This window comes from Lonchura striata, chromosome 4 (genome assembly GCF_046129695.1).
Source record: "Lonchura striata isolate bLonStr1 chromosome 4, bLonStr1.mat, whole genome shotgun sequence".
In the NCBI taxonomy this organism is placed as follows: Eukaryota; Metazoa; Chordata; class Aves; order Passeriformes; family Estrildidae; genus Lonchura; species Lonchura striata.
In genome coordinates this window covers 38,712,953-38,734,789 of record NC_134606.1, presented here as the reverse complement: position 1 = coordinate 38,734,789, position 21,837 = coordinate 38,712,953, and the positions used below count along the sequence as shown (strand labels likewise).

Genomic DNA, 21,837 nt, shown 5'->3' with positions numbered 1-21,837 from the left:
GACACCAGCTCTCTGGGCAGCTATGGACCCATGAACAGCACTGGTGCTTGGTAAAGAGACTGCCTCAGGTATCATGCGTAGCTTGCAAAGGGAACACAGAGCTGCATGAATTAGCTGTCCTAGAAACCCTTCCAAATCCCTCAGTGACCTCCATGGGGCTGCTCAAAAAGCTTGATGGCTGCTTTCTTTTCAGGCCTCCATTTGAGAATCCACTGACTCTGTTAACTAGACAGACTGGGGAGGCGAAGGATGGTCCTACATCAGCTTCTACAAAACAGATGTTTATAACCCTCCTGGGGACAGCCACTGTCCCTCTCCAGTTAGCTGATCCACTTACAAAACTGGAAACCTCCTTCGATTTTGGTTGACCAGTTTAAGCAAATAGCCAATACACCCATGTAGTAAGAGGTGGGGCTCAGAAATGTAAAATAATGAATATTCACCATCAAGTTTTTATTCTTAGTAATGATGCCACTGTGCTACTTATGTTTTAAAATTTCAATTATTAAAGTTGCATTTGTAGTGGTGTTTCTCCTCTCTTTCAAAGGTTATCAAATATTGATTTTGCAGAGGCATTGAGTTGAAGAAACCCATCCCATAGAAATAATTTCATAAAAATAAATTTTATAGGAAGTTTTACTTTGTATTTTTTTGGTGGAGAATATTTCAAATCTATGCAGAAAATCTTGATAATGAAATGTTTTCCATGTAAAATGTTAATAACGTGAAACATATTTTCAGAAAAAAACCTCAACACATTTTTTGACCCATCTTTATAAATGTCTTTTTCAATGTCACTTTATGATGTTTAATTTGTCTTATAATTAATTGTAATTCTTCTTGGCTTACAAGGTGAACATCTTTTTTGGTTGTCCTTTTAATATGGAAATATTTTAGCAATCATCTAAAATAATTTTATTTTCCAAAGAGGAAAAATATAATTTATATATCAGCAATCCAAAAATGCATGAGCTAAAAGTAAACAGGTCACACACAGCATCAAGTAGAAGTATACAGCCTATTTATCAAGGCTTTTCTAAACCTTCCCTGGGAAGAAAATATATTTTGGAATTATTTGTCCTATTGGTTTCTCTTTTTTAAAGCATCTGAATTCAAAATTAAGAAGATGAAGTGGAGCTGCATAAATTGTATTTATAACTGTTCTTTTCTTAATAGTCCCAACATTTCATGTGTCCCCCGTTATTTACTTCAGAATATGCCAAATGCATCACTGCCTCTTTTCTGGCATTGCAGGAATGCAGGATTTCAATTACCTCAGCAGCAACTGCTTTGAAATCACAGTGGAGCTTAGCTGTGAAAAATTCCCACCTGAAGAAACTCTGAAGGGCTACTGGGAGGACAACAAGAACTCTCTTATAAATTACATTGAGCAGGTAACAGAGAAGAGGATGGCAAAACCAGTTATTGTGCATAAACCTTCTAAACTTTGTGCTTTGTGAACATCTAATTCAAAATATCATATTAATCTAGATGTTGCTTTAATTCTTATTTGTGTCTGTGGTGGTAAATCCTGTGTGACATTTCTAAATAAGTGGAAGAAGAGTGGAAAAGAAGGATAAATTTACAGTATAGAATCCTTCTCAACCTACTTAAGCTGTTGCAGACATTTAATTTAAATTATTTGTGTTGGGTTCCTCAATGAAAAAATATACAAATCTCCATAGTCTATGACTGACTCCCCCAGTGCTGGTGTGTGGGCTCAGAGAGATGAATTGACCTTTGCAGATATTCCAATGTATGTGCAGACGTGGGATGAATGTACAGGAACCTGGGCAGCTGGATTAGACCACAGAGAATTTCTAAAACCTGAATATTGCAGTTAAAAGTTAAAAATAAATCTGATATCATTAGTGGTTGCACACCTGAGATCATGAAATGAGAAACACACTTTGTTAGCAGAGCCCATCAATTAATACATTTATTTATTTAAGGACTTAATTATGCAGAAATGCTTCAGTTACCCAGAAATCTGAAATATTTTAATATTTGAAGTGTTATAATCTTGTGTTAAAACATGATCTGTAGGCTGAGGAAAAAGCTGTACTTGTTCTGCAGGTTTTTACCCATTCTTTATGGAGTCCATCTCAAATTGTTAAGCTCCGCTGCACAGGGGTTAATTTTCTCTGACTCATGGAAAGCTATGTTGTCACTGCATTTTCAAAATTACTCATGTATAAAATAGTATTTTGCCAACTTCCTTTGCTCCTGCAGAGCTACTGGCTTTATCCTTGAAGTTCAGATGGTCTGTTTGGCATTGGATTTTATCTTCTTGCAGGATAAGATGACCAGGTCTATGCTCCAGCTCCCCTGGGAGTGCTGAGGACAGTGCAATTATGTAATTGCTGCTTTTCTAAGGCTTCTCCCACAGTGTATATTAGAGGAATCTGAACTAAACTATAGCAACTGAATACACCATGTAGATTCATAAAGGGGAACATCAGTATCTCAAAATAAAACTCGGGATCCACAAGCCTTTCCAAGTTATCTGGGAGAAGCCTGAACTCTACAGTACTTTGCTGCTTTGTGTCAGGCTCACAGTGAGGGGCATCTCCACAGAGGGTTGCAACATCCCCTCGTCCCCAGCACCAGGAGTTCCTATTTCAGGACATGGAGAGGCAGTAGATCCTATGGAGAGGCAGTAGATCCTGTCTCTTGCTTCTGAGGAGTTTGCTTTCAGACTGTGCTTAAGATACCCTGGCAGGACTGGTCTCTCTGCACACTGAGATCATATCAGTGTTTTAATTTCATATACAGTGAAAGCAGACAGTTAAGGTGCTGGGACTGTTACCTGGAGCATGAAGGAGCAAGGACATGACCCACTACTGCCCTTCTCCCACAGGCCAGGAGGGATGATTGTGACTCTCTGTGGTCCCAGCTCACAGGAATGGATGTTTGAGGTGCACTATAGAAAGCTCAAGCATCTCACAGAGGGACTGCCCACTGAAGTCCAAGTGACTGCATTTACTTTGCTAATGCTTCACCTTTAAGAAATGATCTCATTAGCTCTACATTCTTACAGTTGATGAAACTTTAAAGAAAAGGTTTCTGTAGACTGTTCTTTCAGAGCTTTTCTGTGCATTCATTAATCCCCAATATGACAAAGATTTGCAAGTGAATGTTTACAGGTGTTATGAGTTGCTGTGTATTTCTGAGAATTACTTGCACTGAAGAGATATATTATTATAACTACCTGGTGAATTATTTTCCTCTTCATTCCCTGCTCCATTATGATATTTAGTATTTATCATTGATAGTAGTCAACCTGTAAACCTGTGGGGTTCATAGCATGCTTTGTTAGATATATCAATAGATATTCCATTGCCAAAAAATACCATATTTTTTAAGAATTATTTATTTACCATTTGTTGGTGACCTTATTTATTTTAGATTCATCGAGGAGTGAAGGGATTTGTTAAAGATCTTCAGGGCAATCCAATAGCAAATGCTACAATTTCTGTGGAGGGGATAAGCCATGATGTTACATCAGGTGAGTGTGGTACCTCTGCAGTGCTTCTCCTTGGCTTGGCTTGGCAACCTGCAGCCATTTCACATCTTTTTAACTGCAGTTTTAAGGGAGCAAAAGCTTGAAAACAGGATGGTGCTTTGTACTTCAAGAAGTTTGTTGCCCTCAGGATTTCACAAATCATTCACTTGTATTTTACTCTCAGAGTAGCTGAGATTGTTTTTTTTACTTCATGGGTCTCTGATTTGGGTGACTCTTCGTTATTAATGCTCTAGTCTGTCTTCTGATTTGTGAAGTAAATAGTGTTTCACAGTTCTGAAAGGATTTAAAGCCATGTCAACAGTGCTGCTTTCAGTTTGAAGGCTAAATTTTAGTCCAAAAGTGTTATATTTTTCACAATGCAGTCATAACTTTTGGTACGTAAATTCTTGACAGATTTCCAATTTACATAACTTCCTTCAGCAGAAATAAATTCTCTGCTGTTTACAATTACGTAATGTTTTTTCAGAAGGGTGATTCTAAAAGATGAAAGCATTATGTTGGTTGGTGTTGACAGAAAATGACATGTCACTTCTTCAGTGATGATGTGCTTTGTTCTAGGAATGAGTTCAGAAGGTAGCTTGCACAGTGTGCCAACTTTCAGCCTTCCCTATACACCTATCCTCTCCTATCCTGAACAACATTTTTTTTGCAAAAGATACATAGCAATTAGAAAAACAATAAGTAAATGTCACTGCTTTATGCATGAGCTTATTTTATGGTGATCTTCTTGATGATATGTCTCACTATACTATCACAGAAATGCAGAATATTATGGAACAGGACTGGTAGACTATTCAGTCACCTCTGATTTGTATTTGCACATCACCTGCAAAGAGACTGCCAGCACTTCTTCCAAGCAGGAGAACAGTCTGTGAAAACATTAGTTACCTTCTGTCACAGTAAACAAGGAGGCAAAGTGTATAGAGACTGGAAATAAATTGTCAGGCATAATAAAAAGGGAATAAACTGTGCAAAAAGGTATTTGAGAGAGAGGAGCTCATGCTTCTATGATACAAAAGTTGCATCTAATAATAAATCTTTTCACATCATTGTGTGTATGTATAGGACTAAAAGTCATGTATTGTCAAAACAGGAATGAAAACAAATACTTGAATAGTAGCACAGTCAGAATGAGGGAGAAATATTCTTTGGCTTTTCTCCTGCTTCTTTATTCAAGAGTTGAAATTCTGCTTTGTTCCAGTGGCAGAAATTAAAATAAATCATTGCTATAGTTCTACAGCATTATATTTTTTTCCATTTTGTTTTATGAAGAGAAAAATCTGGGAACAACTGGACTAACTACTGACATTTTTTTGACCTTGCAAATAGCAGATATTTAAGTAATTTTTCCCTTTGTACACTGTGTAGCTGCAGATGTGGTGAAAAAGCATTTAAGGAAGTAGTACAAAGAGCATGGCCAAATCTTCTAAATGGAACTGTTAGCTGAACTTTAGAATAGCTCTGCAATGCTTTCTGGAGGTAGAGATATTCAAAGTATTAGTCTGTGATAAATTAGATAATTTACTACTGCTTGTGCAGGGAAATCTGAGTCTTTGTGAAAATACATCATTTCTAAAGAAGATGATGATTAATTTTGATTCTGGAAAAGATAATCTGTAGTAACAGTGTAGTAGTAGCCTATCTTTGACCCGAGTGGATCAAGCTTCCATTTCTGTATTTCTCTGAACCAAAGAAAAAACTCTTGACAATGCCTGGATACTGAAATATGTAGGTAATGATGCTTCAAGGGTGATACACATGCAATATTCTAGGAAATTATGATTTATAGCTTTTTCTGAAAGATGAGAAAGATAGTCCCACTTATTTAAATTTTATGAGAATAACATTTATTTACACTTGGATTATCAGAATACTGAGGATTAAAAATCCATATCACATTGCAAACAGAATCTCTGACACTTATCAGGGACTTTACATTGGCTGGGGGGTGCTTCTAAAGTGGAATAATGTCCCATATTGTCCTTTTCTTCCGTGTTGTGGAGAGCCTTCAGCCTCAACAGGCATAAACTTTCATGGGGGTTCCAGCACAACTTCAAAATACAAATTGCTTTTGATTACATGAAAGGAAGCATATATATTATATATATATATATATATATATATATATATATATAGCTTTTACTGGAAGAAAGAAGAAAGAAGAAAGACTCCTTTCAGGCAGTCAAAAAGAAAGCACTGACAGGAATATAAAAGACTGACATATAAGCCTTTCTTCTTCGCTGTGCAATTAGTCTTACACATATTTATTTGGGTCCTTTTCTCCTTCTTTTCAGCCAAGGATGGTGATTACTGGAGATTGCTTGTGCCTGGAAATTACAAAGTTACTGCCTCAGCACCAGGCTATCTAGCAATAACTAAAAAAGTGGCTGTGCCCTTCAGCCCTGCTGTTGTGGTAAGTGCTCACCGCTTGTGTTAGTTTATCATCTGTTATACATTTAAAAGGTCCCTTTTTCCTTTGCAGTATAAGCAGGAGGTGATTTTTCAGAATATTCCAGAACATGTTAATTTAGAAAGTCTGGAAATTGCTCTTCCAGCACTTGATGCACCATCCACTGAGAGTAATGTCCCTGTAAACTCATTTAATCTCTTGGCATTCTTATTTATAATAAAAAGACACCGAGAAGGGTAATATTGAAATAACATGTTATTAGCACATGTCTGAATAGCCAATCAGAATATCTTTTAATAGCACAACATAAGAAGTAAGGGCTGTTGAGGTTTTGATTGAGACACATGTGTATTTAATTTGTCAGATGAGTACCTGTCTAGGTTAAACCCAGTGGCCAGCTCTCTGCAGAAGGGTAGCAATGGGCCACTGCTTTGCATTGATATATTGATTAATAAGACCTAGACTGCATCTAAGGTTTCAAAAGCATTTTTAATTCACTTTCTGAACAGATGTGGAGGTATTTAAAACAAATGCCATTTCACTAGTGTGAATCACATGTTAAGATATACTAAAGGAAGAAGTTTTTTACAGAATGGGTGATAAAGTACTGGAATGGTCTGCCCAGGGATGTGTTGGAGTCACCATCCCTGGATGTGTTTAAGAAAAGACTGGATGTGGCACTCAGTGCCATGGTTTAGTTGAAGAGTTAGGACATGGGTTGGACTCAATGATCTTTAAGGTCTCTTCCAACCTAGTCATTCTGTGAAACTAGCACATTGTATCTACATTAATGAGCCATGTGTTAGGAAAAGCTCTTTGGATCTTTTTGATGGCTTAAAATTGAATGCATGTTTTAATATGTTGGGGGTCTGCAGTGCTAGGTGTTAGCTGAGATTAGTTCAGCTGGTTAGAGAATGGAGCTCATAAGAGTTGGACTTGATGACCCTTGTGGGTCCCATCCAACTCAGAATATTCTGTGATCTGTGTTGGCAATATGCTGATGATATCTTTTATAATGTGCTATATGATTTATATGGCTGGCTATTATTCAGTTTTAATTTCATTGGCCCATGCTTTCTGAAACTTTTAGTCAAATACGAGTGGACAGATGTCTGGTTCTTTAGGAAATTCTGATCACCTGTGTGTATTTTTAGACAAGTTACTGTGCAGATATACTAGTATTGTACATACTTAAATCAGCTCTGAGACACTTACGAATAAACCCAGCCTGAACCAGAAGGTACCTCTCTAAGCTCTATGATTGAGTTAAGCATCTTCTTTCAATACATGACTCTTAAAAGCCTTACTATTCTCTATCTGTAAGTCTTATTGAGGTTTTTGATTGTTTCTCTTAATCAGGTTGATTTTGAACTGGAGTCATTGTCTGAAAGGAAAGAAGAGGAAAAAGAAGAGTTGATGGAATGGTGGAAGATGATGTCAGAGACATTAAATTTTTAAATAAGGATTTTGGCTTTACAACTTTTAATCTATTATATGTTGACTTAGTATAATGTACTGTGGAAACTCCCTATATTCTAGATTTTGTGCACTTCACAATAATTAACTTTGAATTTTTCAGTCATCTTTTGATTAATATGATTACAAATAACTGCTAGCCTCCTAGGTAGATAAATAAGTTATTAATTTTCTTTCCTATTGTTATAGAAAATTTACTCTTCTATAAAAATCAGAAAAAATGAATGAATATGCAGCCTATATGACAGTAAAATCTGTTGTGTATTATTTGCAAGTTCAGAATATGTAGGTTAACACTTGATTTTAAAAAAGAAATATGCTGTAGTCGATTACTGATATTGCCAGAAATATTTGACAGTGCATAGTAGTAGACAGTACTCTTTACTGAGTTCTATAATGGATGTTATTGAAAAGATTTATAATAACAGTGTGTGGTGAAATAATGTTTTACAAGGATTAAAATTCAGTATAACACTTTGGATGTCTCTGGTGTTGGAGCTATTTAAATATGTAAGAAACACAAACTGACTTCATTTTAGTAACCAGAAGGAATCTGCATAAGCTCTTTAATAAAAGATGGCATAGAATGAATTCAGGAAAAAGCAGAGCTTTCTTCCTTGAACAGGTGATGATGTTTCAAGATCAAGTTTTAATTGTTTCTCATTACTTGTTAAACAAATTAGAAATTCTGAGTGGAAGAAGAAGAGTTAGTGCATTTCATTTTTATGCTGCTTGTGTTTGTTTTTCAACAAGAAAAAAATAATTTCAGGTGAAGTCTGTTTTAATTAAATAATTACTTTTTCAACAATCTTTACTTGTATCAGTGATGTCTAGATAATCAGTTAAAAGTTAGTCTTTTCACTGAATGCTATCAAAGTATTACAGTTTAGACAATGAACTGGAAATCTACTGAGATTGTATTTTTAGTGTTGCAAGTCATTAATGGATTTATTTCAAGCTCTGTTTCTGCTGCTGGCTAGTCTTATCTAAAACTAGAACAAGACAGATAAGTGAAACTTTTTTCTGTGTGATGAAATTTTCAGAAAATTGTTGAAGGTGATACAAAAGGAACTTTGATTTAAAAAACAGTTCTTTTTTGTCCCTTTTTGTTTTTTTATACTTTAATTAACATGCTATAGTATTTTGGCCAAGATGAGTGAAATTTGCAGAGCCAGAGAATACGCATGGACCATAGTAGGTGCAAGTTTGGTATAATTCTTCGGAAGTGACTCCTGGTATGCTACTTGAGATAAGCTAAGCATTTCATCTGTTTGAAAGCTTACATATATTGCTAGTCTATTTTAATTCAAGATCAGATATTTGATATAGATTTCCTTCCTCTGTTTCTTTAATACCAGTCTCTGTGTTTTGATTAGCATATTATTTTAGCTGATGCTCATTCAGAGCCAATCAAGAGTGGATTATCACACTCCTGCTGTAAATGGAAAATCACATATTCAGGGATAGGATCCAAATTTACCTCCTTTGGGTATTTAAAAATTTACTGCAAATACTGTTTTTTGAGAATTTTAAATTCTTTAATAAAAATAGCACTTGATCCTTCTAAGGAACAGGTTAAGGTTTGACATACAATGGTAAACTGAATAGCAATAAAAAAGCATAAACTTTCTCTCTCTGATGAAGAGTTTGTGATGTAACCTGAAGCTCATTGGGGCTGTAGATGTTTGACTCCAAATTTCAGAGGAAATTTACTTAATATAAGTCATTATATAGTGATGAGCTTTGAATCTCCAGTGCAATGAAAAACCCAAGTGGCAAATAAAGAATTTTATCTGAATGTGTCTTAATAACACCTTGTGGCTAGCTGTGCACAAAAGCATGCATAAAGGATGCCTGGTTCCACCAAATTGGGTGTCAATGACAATTTGAAAGGCCAAGATGTGGCACAGAATACATTCTGTGTCTGTGAGTAATGATCTTGTTTTTAATTGAACCAGGTCAAGTTGAAGTAAATGATATAAAAATTAATTATAACAAGATGTTGCTGTCACATGGGCAAATGGCTACAGGAGTGTAAACGAATGTAATAAGGCAAGTGTATATTTGTACAGAACACCCTGGTCTGCCTCTTCCAAACCTAAGAATTTCAATCCAAATGACACTTCTTCATGGTACGATGCCTGTCATGCATCCAGTCTTCCTGTGGCATAGTTAGTGCAAACATTACATCAAGTGATCTCATAACAGGTTTCTAATCCACACTGTGTGATGTGTGTGAGATCTGGTCTACTGTTTCATACATTTGCAATTAAATGTGGTGTCCCTTAAGTGATCTGTTTGTTGTGCTCTAGATGACTGCTTGCTATTACTGTGTTGAGAAAAGGTTAAAGTGATTAAATGTTACAGCACCAGAACCACTGCCACTGTTCTTGCTCTAGGTAAACATCCTTAAGAACAGCGTAGCCAGGAATCTCAATAAATAAATTCATTATGTAGCTTGCTGAGCTGAGCTGTGTTGTAGGACTGTGTATGTTTAATGGAAGATTAAAGTGTTATGTGATGCTGAGCTTTTGGTTAAAAAGGCACATGCTGTACTATTGTACAATAAATCTGCAGTTTTATTTAAAATGTAAAATGTGTGAGTAATTTGCAGGTTCAAAATTTGACCTCTTTGGCCATGCATGTCTGCAGAATATGCCATAAACATCCTCAGTGAATGTGTATGACAATTAATTTGCTATTTGAACACAGAAAGGATAATAGGATTATTGCTGATATCTCATTGAGATCCATCCACAACCCATTAACTTTGCACCAGAACATCCTCCTTTTGGAGTATACAGCCTTCTGAGCACTGCTTCCCTGGAGACTTTCAAGTCAAGTAAGGGACATTAATGAGATGCTCTGCTTCCATGCAGGGTTCATGTGGACAGGGCATACACTTCTGTGTGTCTGTCTTACAGTATTTACAAATCTTAGGATTAAAAAGCACATTGTTCAGTGTGTTTGCAAATCTGTGGTGCTACACATTCCTTATAAATGCAGGGGTCAGGATTATAGAAAACAGAGGTCGGTCAAATAAAATCACTGCATCTGAATTATGTTTGCCAGCTAGGTTGTGGTGTTCACATCCGTATATGTAAGTTCACATACAGCCTTGGCTAATTCTGAGCTGCTAACAACATAATTAAACTGTAAATTAAAACTGAGATGGTGGATTAGAAATAATTGCTACCACATTTTTCTGAGTTTTTTTTTTTTTTTTTACCAGCTATAACAGGTGTCTTAGGAATACTTAATACTAGGCCATTGAAGGAAAAGGTTGCAGAGAAGATGGAATTTAAAGTTAAAAGGTGCTGTTCCAATGAGCTGATGTTCTCCCGTATCTGTGTTTAGCTTGACTCATGTTTGTGGGGGCTGTAGATAGAATAGCAGCAGTTTAATGACGGCGTCTCTGAGTTCGAGCAGCTCTCTAGAGCTTCCCAGTAAACCTGCTCCACTGCAGGGGTGCCTTGTTTCCTGTTCTGCTTAGCTCTGGAAATGCAGGACTGAGAAATGCCACTGCAGTGCTCACTTTCTGCTTTCCTGACTCTTGCAAAATACTTGTTCTGATCATCTCCTTGCTAGTATTTTATTCCCAGTGTATGTTTCTGTTTGTGTAGAGCTATGTCTGTTATGAATAATTTACTGCTTGTTAAACTGGCTCATAGATTTGGTCATTGACACACCCTCTCTTCCATTATTTCTGACATAGATAATTAAACCCAGAAACAAAGACACTCGGGAGATTTTTTGAAATCCATGGCATTAAAAACCCCAAAACAGTGTGTTTGTTTGCCTCTTGGCTTTGAGGGTTTCAATTGAGCTTGCTTCAAATTTTTGTTTCTAAAGCCTGCTTTAAGGAGAGAGGTAGATGACAACTGAGAAGTTAGTGTAATCCTATGCATCCAGAGACCAAGGCTTTCAGCAGTATAACAAGTACTGGAATCAGCAGTATAAAAATTAGATACTTAGAAACAACTGCTGCTTGCTTTTATTGACAGTGATAATGGGAGTATATTAATTAAGTTAAATTGGCCTCGCAAAGCTGATCATTTTTCATCCCTCCTTATTTTACCTCTCTGCTCTGTTTAAGTCATTTCAGCAATGACTTAAACACATCCATGATTAGGCATCATTTATCACAGTGTTAGATTTTTCCCTGAATTAATGGTTAATAATCCATGTTATTTTATCTTGGTTCTCCTTTTGTATTCAGTTAAGTCACTACAGGTTTTTGTAATCACACATCCCTGTGCACAGTGGAAATTGTCAAAGAGAGAAGCTGAAGAATTTGGCTCCTGCATTGGGAATGTAGAGGGAATTTGACATCTGGAAATGCATTGGAAGCAGTCTGGTGTTGAGAAATAAGTAGATTTTACAGACCTTTTTTCTAATTGTTCTTCGGTAAAGGCAGAATAGGGTTATGTGGCTGTGGGATTCTAGGAGTACAGTATGTCCATGTCTTTAGCATTAAAGTAAAGCTACTCTGGAAAGGTTCCTGTTATTACAAGACCTTAAAGCCTGGAATCTGAGTAGTCAGAACTATCTGCTGTCAGGGCTGCTCATTCTACGTGAACAGTAGTTGTTCTCATCTTTTATATGAGAAAGAAGCAAAATAATAAACAAGAAATGAAGTCACTTTCACAATGTACAAAACTGGTTATAGAACTTACATTTCAAGACACAAAGTAGAAATCAAGGGGATGAGCTGGACCAGCTGCAACCTACAACTCACTTAATCGTTTGAAAGATAAGAAGGTATATCTGGGTGCCATTTTTGTTTCATTCACCCTCTGAGAATGTGATTGGGGCCCCAATTTAGAAACAAAATACAGAGCTAGATGAACATCTCACCTGCCAGTAGCATGGCAGCAAAAGAAGGATCCACAGTGTTGCAAGACCACACTGCAATAGGAGAGTCCAGTTCATGAGCTTAGCAGAGCATCAGCCCTGCAGTCTGCTGTGTGCACATGCTGGTATCCAAGGGTGTAGAACCAACATCCTTCCTCTATATCCCAGCACCCCTTGCACAAAAGGTAAATTAAACACATTTCAGAAAGTATGGACAACACTGAAGAGAGGACTTGGCTGCCAAGAACAGTATTACAGTCTGACTTCCCTCCCTTCAGCTCACTAAATATCCGCTCCTGTGGCTTTTCTTGGCTGCTTCCAGTTCTCTCACAGGGTGTGTCAAAAACTAGCCCAGCTTGAGAAGCTCAAGGATCACTTGTTCCAAGACCCATCAGGAGTGGATTACAGGGCTTTCTGGTATCTAAAAAGATCCCAAGTTTGTGCTTAGAATTACAGAATCACAGAATGGTTTGTGTTGGAAGGACCTCAAAGACCATGTAATTCCAACCCTCTGCAATGGGCAGGGAACCTTCTGTCGCCGTCAAGGCAGGACAGGAATGAAGAAGACTCTGATTCAGAAGGCTGTGAGAGTAAACTCTGGTTTATTGAAAATGCACCGCTCTTTTATACAGAACTTCGCAAGGATCAAATCCATTGGTTCTGAGGTGAAAACAACCCACCACCATTGTTTCAGAGTGTTTGACGCACAGTGATAGAACTTAACTATAAACAATGTGAAAAACAAGAGAGATAAAGAATTATTTGCATTCTTTCTCAGCACTTTCCCAGGCCTTTTGCCTGGTAGAAACTCTCAGTTTCTTTCTTTGACTGAATCTGAGACCCACAAACCTTCCACTAGACCAGGTTGCTCCAAGCCACATCCAGCCTGATTTTGAACACTTCCAGGGGTGAGGCATTCAGAACTTTCTGTCTACTGTCCACACCATATTTGGCGCAACTGTGAATTTACTGGGGTGCTGCAGCGTCCTGTTCAGTCAGATGCCCTAGCATGGCCTGGCATTGTGAATCTTCAGGTCTCCAGAGCAGGGACCCCACCAGGAGCTTGCTTCTGGCCTGTGTGCTTGGGTTTCCTTTAGCAGCACTCAGCTGCTGCACTTTGCTGGTGGTATAGAAGGGATGAGCTGGCCTGCGCCTGTGACTCCACACCAGAGTGTGGGAGGCACACATTCAGACTTGGAAACTGGGAGTTGTTCCTGGATTCCATAGGTTAGACATAATTGAGACACGGTTTCTGAGCAGTGACTAAAGAAACTCAAAATCTGTAAAGGAATATCAGCGTCATACCACCTACTTTCCTCCTCAGAGTCAGGGAATATATTTGAAGGTTTATCATGTTGCTCATATTTATCCCTGTATATGCATATATCAGCATATCTGCTTTGTTTCCTGTGGGGGAGGGAATGCTTTTTGATTTAAAGAAGTTTTGGATGAAATACAGAAGCAGCTTTGGGAGCATGAGTACACTGGAAAACAACTGACTGACTGGCTCATGCTGCACAGCACTTATTAGTAATGTGAGGGAAAGGAGGGCATTCACTCCAATCCCAGTGCTACTAGCTTTCAATAGACATAAATAAAAAGTTTTGGAGGTCTGTTTTTGCACACATTTAATGCATAAAAACTTAGGACCCAGAAAGTGCTTACTGCAAAGAACAACAGTACTGCAGTTTATTTTTTGGATTCACTGTGTGCGTACATACATAAGCGTGTGTGGGAGCAAGGGAGCAGGGCAAGCATGTACATCATCTTCCCTGGGCCATTTTAGTCATTAATTGCCCAGAAATCCTTAAAGGCACCTACTCTGTTTGTCATCAAGGGGCTGCAGGCTCCTTGGTTTATGAATCATGTCTAAATTAGACTCCTATGGCAGGCAAGTGAACCCCAGGCTGACCCTCGTGTTAGGGGGCTGGGTGTCCCCAGAGGGCAAAGAAGGTGCCCCTGATTAGAGAGAGCCAGGCAGACACCTCAAACAAGGGCAGTGGAATCCTGGAATGCACCTAGTGATTACAGGGATGCTTTAAAATACATATCATGCAGCTCTGCTGTAGCTATGACTGCCAGACTATGCGCCTGCCCTGCATTGCCTCTGAGGCACCAGGTGCCTGTCATGCACTGTGCTGAAGCCTTTGTAGATGTAGAGCTGAATATTTTACTGCATTTCAACCTAAAAATCTTATCAGCTGTTTTAGCAGGGCTTTTGCAAAAGAAACTTCTAAAGGGACTTCTTTCTCATGCCTTCTGGAAACTGAAAGAATAAATGAAAAGAAACTTGTTATACCAGGACATGATATATGCCCTTCCAAATAAATACAATTTTTGTCTTTAGCTTTCTATTTCCATGTATGTCTGACAGGACTCAACATCAGATGCTTGTTAACATATGTGGTAACATGCAAGATGTCAAACATCTGCAAAATCTTCTGATCATTTCTGTAATGTCTGAAAAGTTAGACATAGCTTGCAGGGAATTTCCACTGAAAAGAAACAAAATTTGGAGGACATCCCAAGTTAAGTCATTCAATATTTGTTTGCCAATGCACTGGATGGTATTATAAGATGCCAAGATAAATTCAAGTTAACATGAAAAATATGCAGTCATATTGGTTGTGGGTTTACATAAGTTGCTGGCACATTATGTTAAGAATTCTCGGATAAATAGTTGCCAGGAAAACAAAGTTCAAATGAAAAAAAAAAAAGATTATATATAATAGATTTGAACAAGTGGCACAGAAGAATGAAATTTTTATTCAGTGAGATTTTTCTTCAACAAAGCACTTAAATATGGAGATGTATTTACAGACTGTTTCCAAAGTAATTAATCTCAAACCCCTTATTTAAAATTTAAGAAAATTTGAGCCAAGATAAAAATAGAAAAAGCTATGGATTTCAAAACAAAAATACAAGAAATACAAATTTTTAAAAAATAGAAAAATATTGCAATGAATATTTCTGTACCAAAATAATTCATTTATGATAAAGCTTCCTAGATGCCTTAGATGCCTTTGGAAAATGTGGGCTGAAAAATAATTTTTGAAAAGGGTTATTGAAAGGTAAAGAGTAAAATTTTGAAAAACAAACTGTTTTTCTTCAACTTGATTCATATACAAAAATGAAAATTCAGATTTTTTTATATTTTATAGTATAATGTTTACACTTAGAAGCATTTTTACTAGTTTTGTAGTTTTTATTAATGTAGTCACATAATTGAAACCACAGTCTAGCAAAGAAAGACTGAACAAGATCAAATAGTTGGCAGCTGAAATTAGGCAAACTTAGAAGCAGAACTAATGTTCAGTACTTTCTCAGTGAGGCTAATTTACCTTTAAGATAGTAGTTCATGTAGCTGTGCAATAGATTTTTCATCACAATAATTTTTTAAAGTAAGGCTGCTGTCCTTTTGAAAAGCTGTTTAAATGCTTTTGTGTTCCTTGGCTGAGCTACTTTATTCTTCATGGGGTACACCCTTTCAGTTGATTGTTTAATTGTTTCCTGAGTTTTTAGATAATCACACATCCCTTTGAGCTTCTGCTTCATTAATCTAACAGCATTTTTGGATTCACTAATTATAGGGTTCTGAAAATTCAGGCTTGGATTCGGTGGGCAGTGTTTGTATGCTGTTAAAAATATCTGGGTATTGATTTTCCGTGCTTGCTTTTGAATTACTTCCCTTACTGTCTGTGATCTGAGTGAAGCTGAGTGAGATTTTTTTAGCTTTGATTCTGAGCTGAATTTTCAACAGAACCTGCTGAAGTGTTACAGAAATTCAGATCAATTAAAATGCCCTAAAGGGCTTTCTCTCCACTTTCAATCTTACATGTTTCCTGGTTCTCTTCGAATTGTACTATTCCTAGAATTTACTAATTAAAGACTGGCTTGCTTGCATGATATTTTTAATGTTAGCAGCTTCACTTCCATAATATCTAAGAAAACATGTTGTATTGCAAGTCTTCATTCCTCAGAAATGCATCTACTTCCATGGGGAGAGATGAGAGTCAAAGCCATACATTTTTTTCTTCCCCACTTCAGTATTTTTTTATTTTTCTTTCTCCATACCCTCATTTTTTCACTCTAAGACCCCCTGAGATGGATGCTAAAATACTGATAAGACCTGTGCACTGCCAAAGGTGGTGGCTTCCAAGTCAGTAAATGTGAAAGAGGTTATGATATGATTAAATCTATTGCTTAAAAGATGAAACTAAGCTGCTGCTGGTAATAGAAAGTCATAGAGTCACAGAGCATGCACAGCTTTATCATTTCTGTTGAACAACATCATTATTCTGGGCTTTTAGACAGAAATTGTTGAATGTTCTACCAGATTTTCACTCAGGAATTATTCTTCTGGAAGATGGGGCTAGAAAGTTGTGATCATAGAATGTAGTTCAGTTCCTCATATCGTTAAGTCTCTTATATTAGACCAAACTATTCCATGACAGCTTCCAATTTCTCTTAGACAAATGGCTGCTTAGGTGAATACTGTGGAAACCATGAAAAAACACTCACAAAGGAAAACAAAGACTTCTAAAAGGGTACAAGGGCCAGCATTTTTCTTGGCATATTACAGTGAATTGTAGTTAATTCTCATGATTTTATTCAATTTCTCATTTTTCCTTGCAAGGCATATTTTTCCTCCAAGAAAGGATGACCCATGAAATGGCTTTGCTTGACCTACCCTAATCCGCACCACAATAATTTCAATACTTAATAAACTTACTCTTGCTAATAGTTGGAACTGCTGCTTTATTGTTTTATGGTCTTGGATTATGACCTGGATAGTCCTAATCTTAGAATCAAAACATGCTTGGTAATGAGAGGAAATATCAGGATAAGCTTAATTGACTGTAGGCGAGCAGCTAAGAACACAAACATCCAGGAACATGTCCAGTGAAACTCTTTCTTGCCTACAGCTGGGGCTGAGTACTGGAAGGCTGTGTGTTTTTGGAGATACTGAATCTACAGTGAAGGAAAATAACAAAGTCACAACACACTTTATATTTTAAGCCACATAATTTTGTGTCCCTTCTCTGGGCACAACTGTCCTGTGGATTTTCACACCTGACTAGTTAATCAGTGAGGAGGAGGGGAAGCTTCTAAAGGAGATTATTTTTGATTTACTCTTCTTTACACTTCTCTGTCATCAAGTAAGTAAATACAACTCCTTAGCAAGACTTCCTCTAATATCAGTCACAATTTATGTTACTTAGATTCTGCTAATCTCAGGCATATATTTTCTTTTGATGTTTTCCAGATATTCTAGAAATGATGTTGAAACCTTGAAACTTGATTATGCATTGAAACTTTGGGATACTGACCATAGGCTGAAGGTCCACAGTGGCCACCAGTGGCACTGCTGTGGGGAGGGTAGCAGAGATGCTCTAATATGTACCAGTTGTGAATCTATGTTCTGTGCAGCCAGGCAGAAACTTGCTGGAATATTTTGAAGCATTAGTTCACATTCATTTTACTTATACCTCTGGAATGTATATGGAATGTATATGCCCATAATGATTTGTTTACTATGAGGTTACGAAGAGGCAACATGAAGAGACACAATGGGAAATAATAGTTGTGTGGAGATCACAGGCCCTATCCATACAATCTTTCAGCTCTCATCTGTGTTCAAGTCCAAGGAATGTATCTCAATTATTTTCACATCATACTTTCCAAAGAATGTTTTCCCTTTAGAAAGCTGCTGATCAAAATAACCAAAAGATAAAAATCAAGTTGTGCAATGATTTCCTGTTACAACTTCTTTTTTTTTTTCCCCAAATCTTTAATGTCTGAAAACCTTGCTTTGAAAAACTAAAAAGCAAACAAACAAAAGCTACAAAACCCCTTGGAACTTGGAATATCTAATCATAAAATTAAGGACTGTGCAAATCCCTAAATACCTTTAAATTATTATTTGATGAACAAAATTAAAGAGAATGTGGATATCTATGCAATTTTGTTTCCTCCTTGAAATTCTGTGAAGGGAGAAATATGTTGTGTTTCAACCCAATCTTCCTGCTGGGCAGCATCCTGTGCTAGAGAGACAAATACAACTGCATGAGATGATTACCCTCTCTATTACCCTAATCTAGTGTTTTACAAGTCATCAAATCCAGGTACTTAAGCACCTGTTTGGCCCTTATCCTAGGTCTTCATAGAGAGAAGGAGAGACTAAATATGTGCTGAATTGACTGTCTACCTCCCATTGTGATTGAAAAGACATAACCAGAGTCCATTTCCCACTCTGGTTTCAAAACCCATGAATTCAGTGGAATCACTCTGGATTATAAATGTCATCCTTGGGAGTAGAAAATGACCTTGTCCCTCTTTCCACCACAAAGATCCTCTTTCCAGCTTTCCCATGTTGAGCAAGGACAGATTGGCATGTGCTACCACTGCACATTTCCCTCCCAATTACCCATTTCCTCTCTGTGCATTTTTGGAACAATGTGTCATGCTCTGAAACCTCACATACCTGAAACATTTGGAAACACTGAGTTCTGGACACATCTGGTTATTAGATTTGAGATGGCTGCCCCTTCTGTGAGGAAAATCCTCACAACTGCATTAGGAAATTCCATTAAATTTTCCCCCTCTATGTTAAAATTTTGCCTCAAATATTTTACTGCTTAATTTATTAATAAGCAAGTTTTATAGTAGCCATGGAAAACACTGCAGAAATGTAAATGAAAAATATTTTTAGGACAAGGATGAAAAATCATCTTCCAGGTGAAACATGTATCCCCCACAGCTAAATTCAGTGGTAGAGATTGCCATCCACTCTATTGAATGCTCAGTGGCAGGTTATGACCTTTGGAAAACAGATCTGTAGATAGATAGAAATAATGTTTTTCTGTATACTTTTACTGTGATCATTTGTGTGTGTGACCATATGATCAGCAAACACCTTCTTGTAAAGTTATAGTGTGAACAGCTTGAGAAACCTGTTGGTTGATTTCAGCCTGCTGATGTTTGACATCAAACTGGCACACAGAAGGGCTCTTAGTACAAGCTTCATCATCTGTTCTTAGGAATTAGTAGAACACTGTCTTTAGAAATTCTTTACTCTCCTCTTCTTGCTTGGAAAAATATTTTTCCCATACTAGCAGACTGTAAATGAGAGGCTGGCTGCTAACTTAAACTCTGAATAGCCTTGCTAGAGCTAGCAAAAAAATTGTATGCCATTGAATTCTCTGTGTTATTAGGCTTTTATCAAGAGGTGTTCTTTCTCCTCTGAATTTTAGGCATGACGCTATTTCCACTTTGGATAAAAAGCCCCACCCAACCCATTAAAAGGTATTAGAAAATTATCAAGCATCCACTTATATATAATCTCCTCTGTTTATAATTTTTTTCCTTCAATTAACAAAAATTTACTTCTCTTTTTGAAAAATAAGGTCGATAGTACAAGTTGTTATAAAAAAAATTACCTTCCTTTTACATTTTTCTCTCTGAAAAAAATATCTGTTTATTTTATTAATTCATTAGGTAGTAAGCTGGAGATCAGGTAAATGATAATTAAGGTAATTTGTAAGTGCTTTTACTTCTGGTAAATGGATGAGGAACTAATCTCCAGTTACAGCAATGGCAGCTTTTACTAACTATGAGCCAAAAGGCTAAGGATATGTCTGAGCTAAGTGGTTGCTGTGCCTGCCTGTGACAAGTTGTGAATTTAGGGCTGAACTAAGTTTAAGGATAGTGGCAGAATTAGGAAAACAGTCCACAGGAGGGGGTGGAAGAGATGTACCAAAATCTTGTACAACTTCTGTTTCTATAGATTATTATGGACTTTAATATTAAAGATTTAGCTGGGTTGCTGTCCTATTGAAGGGAATGGAAATATTTACACAGTTGGTGATTGTACTGTATCAGTATCTTGCTGAAGTAGTGCTCAACATATTTAGAAAAAAAAGAAATTACTATCACCCTGGAAGTCTATTTACACGTGCTACCTTTTCTCATGGCCTGTTGCCCAACAGCTGCACTAACAAGAGACATTATCAGCCCTAATTGTCCTTCACCTCCCTCCCTGCTGGAAGGGACCAATCTGCTGACTGAGCCAGGGTTGTGTTTCATTTTAAATGGCATTGGTTAGCTTAAACAGTGGGGTTTTGCTAACTTGACTCTTTTAGACTGAAATTAATTAGGGTGCTTGCTAACCTTCATCCCTTAAGCCAGCTGCTTATGGACTCCATGTGTGTTCACATCCTCAAGCACAGTGTAAGTAATTTCTATAGGTCAATAACAAACAAAAGCTGAATTTGATAAAGGATGTTTTCATATTTTGAATATTAATTATAGTAGTAACAAATATAACTGGGTAACACAGTGGCCAAATAACAGGCTACAGTCTATTAAATGCATTTTTTTGTTCCTACACACACTGCAAAGTATGATAGGACCAGTAAAGTGAGTAAATGTGTTAACAATAATTTAAGCCCCAACAACTAGAAAAAAAGGAGATAAAATCTAGTTTATTAATGCATAAATTATTATGCATTAAAATATCTTTATTTATGCATAAAACTAGGCCCTTGCTATATTGTTAAAATGGCAAGACACAGGAAGAAAAACCAGCTGAAGCCAGTTCTTGTAGAGCTTGGCATTTGTAAGTGGTGTCAGGGCTTAAAAGAGTTTCCTCCATTCCATAATGTGGCAGCTGGATTTTGAAAGCAGAGGACACTTCTTTTTCTGGTGATAGTAAGGATTTTTTTTCCTGTTCTTTCTTTCCAGTGAAGAGCCTGTTTCTCTCTCATGTGCACTGGCAGATGGGGTGAGTGTGAAAACATTTATTTTTTCCTTTTGCACTCAGCATTCACTGCAGCGTATGGTAGCCAAGAAAGCAATGAGTGGAAGGTGAGAGTGCTCAGTGACAGTGGCCTCCTGGAGAACCTGGTGGCCATGGCCTCTCATGCACTGTACCAGAACAATGTGTTCCTTTGTAGATTTCTCTGCCTTATAAGATAACCTTTGCATTCTGGTCCTATGTCAGTTTGTGTCTTGAAAGAACTCTTCCAGAAAAGATAAATTTTACCATAAATACTGGGGAGATGTGCTTCAGAGGTCTAGGTCTGGGTATAAAAGCTCAGACTCTGGAACGTGGCTGGAGTGTTCAAAGTGGTGGGGCATTGCTGAGCACTCAGTTGTTGCGAGACTTTGAGATGGCCAAGCTCCACTTACACAAGCACCTAAATGTCTCCTGTTCTTAATTTGGGTGTGCTGTGCCTCCAGCAGTTTTCCCCTTCCTCACAGCTGGGGGATTCAACAACCATTACCAAGTGGTTGCTGGAGGTTGCTGCCAGGGAAGGATAGTGCTCAAAGGGGGGATGTGTAGCTGCTAATAGCTCACTCAGAGTGACCTGTGGGAGACACCAGTCTCCCAAACTTTTTCTTAGAGCAAAATTGGGACTGCCATGTGTCTGCCTGGGGCAGTGACTCATGGCTTGGGGTGCATGGTACACCCTGCAACTGTGGGGCAGTCCTTTGCCTGCACAAAGTGGACTCTGACTCCCTGCCATCCAAGGACTCGTCAGTGCAGTTTAACCACTGTCTTTGTCTGGAC

The 21,837-nt window shown here is 37.5% G+C and overlaps 1 protein-coding gene across 1 annotated transcript in view; it reads left to right on the top strand.

Moving 5' to 3' along the window:
- The window catches only part of CPE (carboxypeptidase E), a 55,704-nt gene extending 45,696 nt beyond the window's left edge, over positions 1-10,008 (top strand). The window contains exons 6-9 of the mRNA XM_031504723.2: positions 1,255-1,394; positions 3,409-3,508; positions 5,821-5,939; positions 7,296-10,008. Coding sequence (XP_031360583.1) covers positions 1,255-1,394; positions 3,409-3,508; positions 5,821-5,939; positions 7,296-7,394 — 458 coding nt within the window. The 3' untranslated portion in view covers positions 7,395-10,008. The remainder of the gene's footprint in view (positions 1-1,254; positions 1,395-3,408; positions 3,509-5,820; positions 5,940-7,295) is intronic.
- The last annotated feature ends 11,829 nt before the right edge of the window (positions 10,009-21,837 follow it).